Below are 2219 nucleotides of genomic sequence, written 5' to 3' on the forward strand. Positions count from 1 at the left end.
GTTCACCATCCAGGAATGGACCTTACAACTCTTATCTCCAATTAACCAGCAAAAAGCCAGAAATGGAGCTGTGGTTCAAATGGTAGAACATCAGCCTTGAAGGAAGAAGCTAAGCAAGAGTGCAAAGCCTTGAGTTCAAATCTCAGTACTAACATACACACACACACACACACACACACACACAGAAACATACACACACACACAGAAACAGTCCACCTATTTATCTTTGTCTTTGTCTTATGTTAGTGTATCTCTATGTATTTCAGATAAGAAGTGACATCGATATTCATTCTACTTGGGAATTCCAGTCACATCTTTTTCCAGCCCTCTATTCATCTTGACATTTGCTATTTTATATTTGCCATTTAAGGTTTCAGCCTCCTCTATTCAGTGAATTTCCTGTGATAAGAACAATTGTTTTATACTTCAAGTGTCAATAAAGGAAATTATTCATTTATTGCCTCCTAGAACATCTTCTCCACATTTGGGAACACACAATGCTATTTAACAAGTATTGTTTAATTAACAAATGATACTTCAGTTTTGTCTCCACTCTCTGGGCCCCTGTAACATTTGTGTTCATCACAGCCCGGATTCCCCAGTCACAGTCCTCCTGTCCCGTCCCTACAAGTACATGTGTCACTCCGTATGTCTGAGACATATGGTCCTCCATGTCTGGCATACGAAGCCCCTCTCCATCAACAAATCCTCCCTTTTGGTTCACTGACGGAACCGATGACAACCTCACATACATTTTCATTTCCTCCAACCTCATCTTTGATTTTTAAAACTGGGAGAGTCTGCCAGCACAGAAAGTTTGACGATACAGAGAAAAGCAAAATTAGCCTTCACTAAAAGAAAGATACGTTATCCATGGCTTCTCAAGGAGAGGGTTTAGACATCAGGTGCTCAGGACAGAGGTGCTGAGGCTGGAAAGGGGATCCAGCATCCGTCTGGACAGATGGTCCACTCTGGACAGATCCTTGGGTGAACTTGGGGGACCATTATATCCAAAAGAGGGGGTGGGGAAAATGTTCATTCCAGGGCAGATCCCAGACCAAAAGCACAAAATACAGTCAGGCCCTGTGGCTCTCACCTGGAATCCTAGCTTCTCAGGAAACCAAGATCCAGAGGATCGTAGTTAAAAGCCAGCCCAACTCTAGAAAAAGCCTGGCTGGAGGGCCTGGCTCGTGTGTGAGTGTGTGTGTGTGTGTGTATGTGAGAGAGAGAGAGAGAGAGAATTAGGGCTTGAGGTCAGGGCCTGGACGCTGCCCCTGAGTTTTTGCAGCAGGCTGGGGCTCTACCACTTGAGCCACACTTCCTGATTTTTGCTGGTTAACTGGAGATAAGAGTCTCGAGGACTTTCCTGCCCGGGCTGGCTTCAAACCCTGATCTCAGGTCTCAGCCTCAGCCACCGGCGCCCAGTTTTGGAGTTGTCGATCTCAGGAGCTGACCTGGCCAACCAGCCCAGCGCCTCCATCCCGCCGCTCCCGGGATCTGCGGGTCCGGCCGGGTTCCCGCGAGGAGCCGGCCCAGGCGTCAGGCCGCCACACCCCCTTACCCCAAGTTTGATTTCGCGCCTATGAAACCTAAGAGCTTCTATGATTGGTTGAAGATGAATGAATCTCGCCTCTGATTAGCTGATAATCGAAGGAGGCGGGACTAAAGCTAGGGGCGGAGAATTGTAGGGCGGGGTGAGACTTCAAGGGCTGTGTGGTGATTGGCTCCAGCACGGAGAGGGGCGGGGTGAGGGGGGGGGAGCGCAGGCGGGGGCGGGGCTTCCTGCCGGAGCGGAGCCGGGTGTCATGGACGCTGTCCGGTGTCCGGCGCATGGTGAGGCCGGAAGCTCCGGGGCCCCGGGGCCGGTGGGGCTGGCGGGGCTGGCGGGGCGCCGCTCCGGTGACCCTCTTGTCTCCTCAGGGACCTCCTGCTTCTTGAAGACCGGCGTCCGCGATGGCCCGAATCGAGGGAAGAGCTTCTACGTGTGCCCGACGGACACCTGCGGCTTCGTCCGGCCCACAGAGTAAGTTTGCGGGTGGAGTTCCGGACCGGCCGGCGCGCCGGGACCCCAGACACCCCCTCAGAGCCCGGACGCCCCTCAGAACCCCGGACCCCCGCCTCAGAACCCCGGACCCCCCTCAGAGCCCCGGACCCCCCTCAGAGCCCCGGACCCCCCTCAGAGCCCCGGACCCCCCTCAGAACCCCGGACCCCCCTCAGA

General features: G+C 53.6%; 1 protein-coding gene across 1 annotated transcript in view; it reads left to right on the plus strand.

The window, feature by feature from the left end:
- Positions 1–1805: 1805 nt before the first annotated feature.
- Ttf2 (transcription termination factor, RNA polymerase II) overlaps positions 1806–2219 on the plus strand; it is a 27146-nt gene continuing 26732 nt past the window's right edge. The window contains exons 1-2 of the mRNA XM_013024739.1: positions 1806–1833; positions 1921–2023. Of these exons, the coding sequence (XP_012880193.1) occupies positions 1806–1833; positions 1921–2023 (131 nt within the window). The remainder of the gene's footprint in view (positions 1834–1920; positions 2024–2219) is intronic.

This window comes from Dipodomys ordii, unplaced genomic scaffold, assembly GCF_000151885.1.
Source record: "Dipodomys ordii isolate 6190 unplaced genomic scaffold, Dord_2.0 Scaffold78, whole genome shotgun sequence".
Classification (NCBI taxonomy): Eukaryota; Metazoa; Chordata; class Mammalia; order Rodentia; family Heteromyidae; genus Dipodomys; species Dipodomys ordii.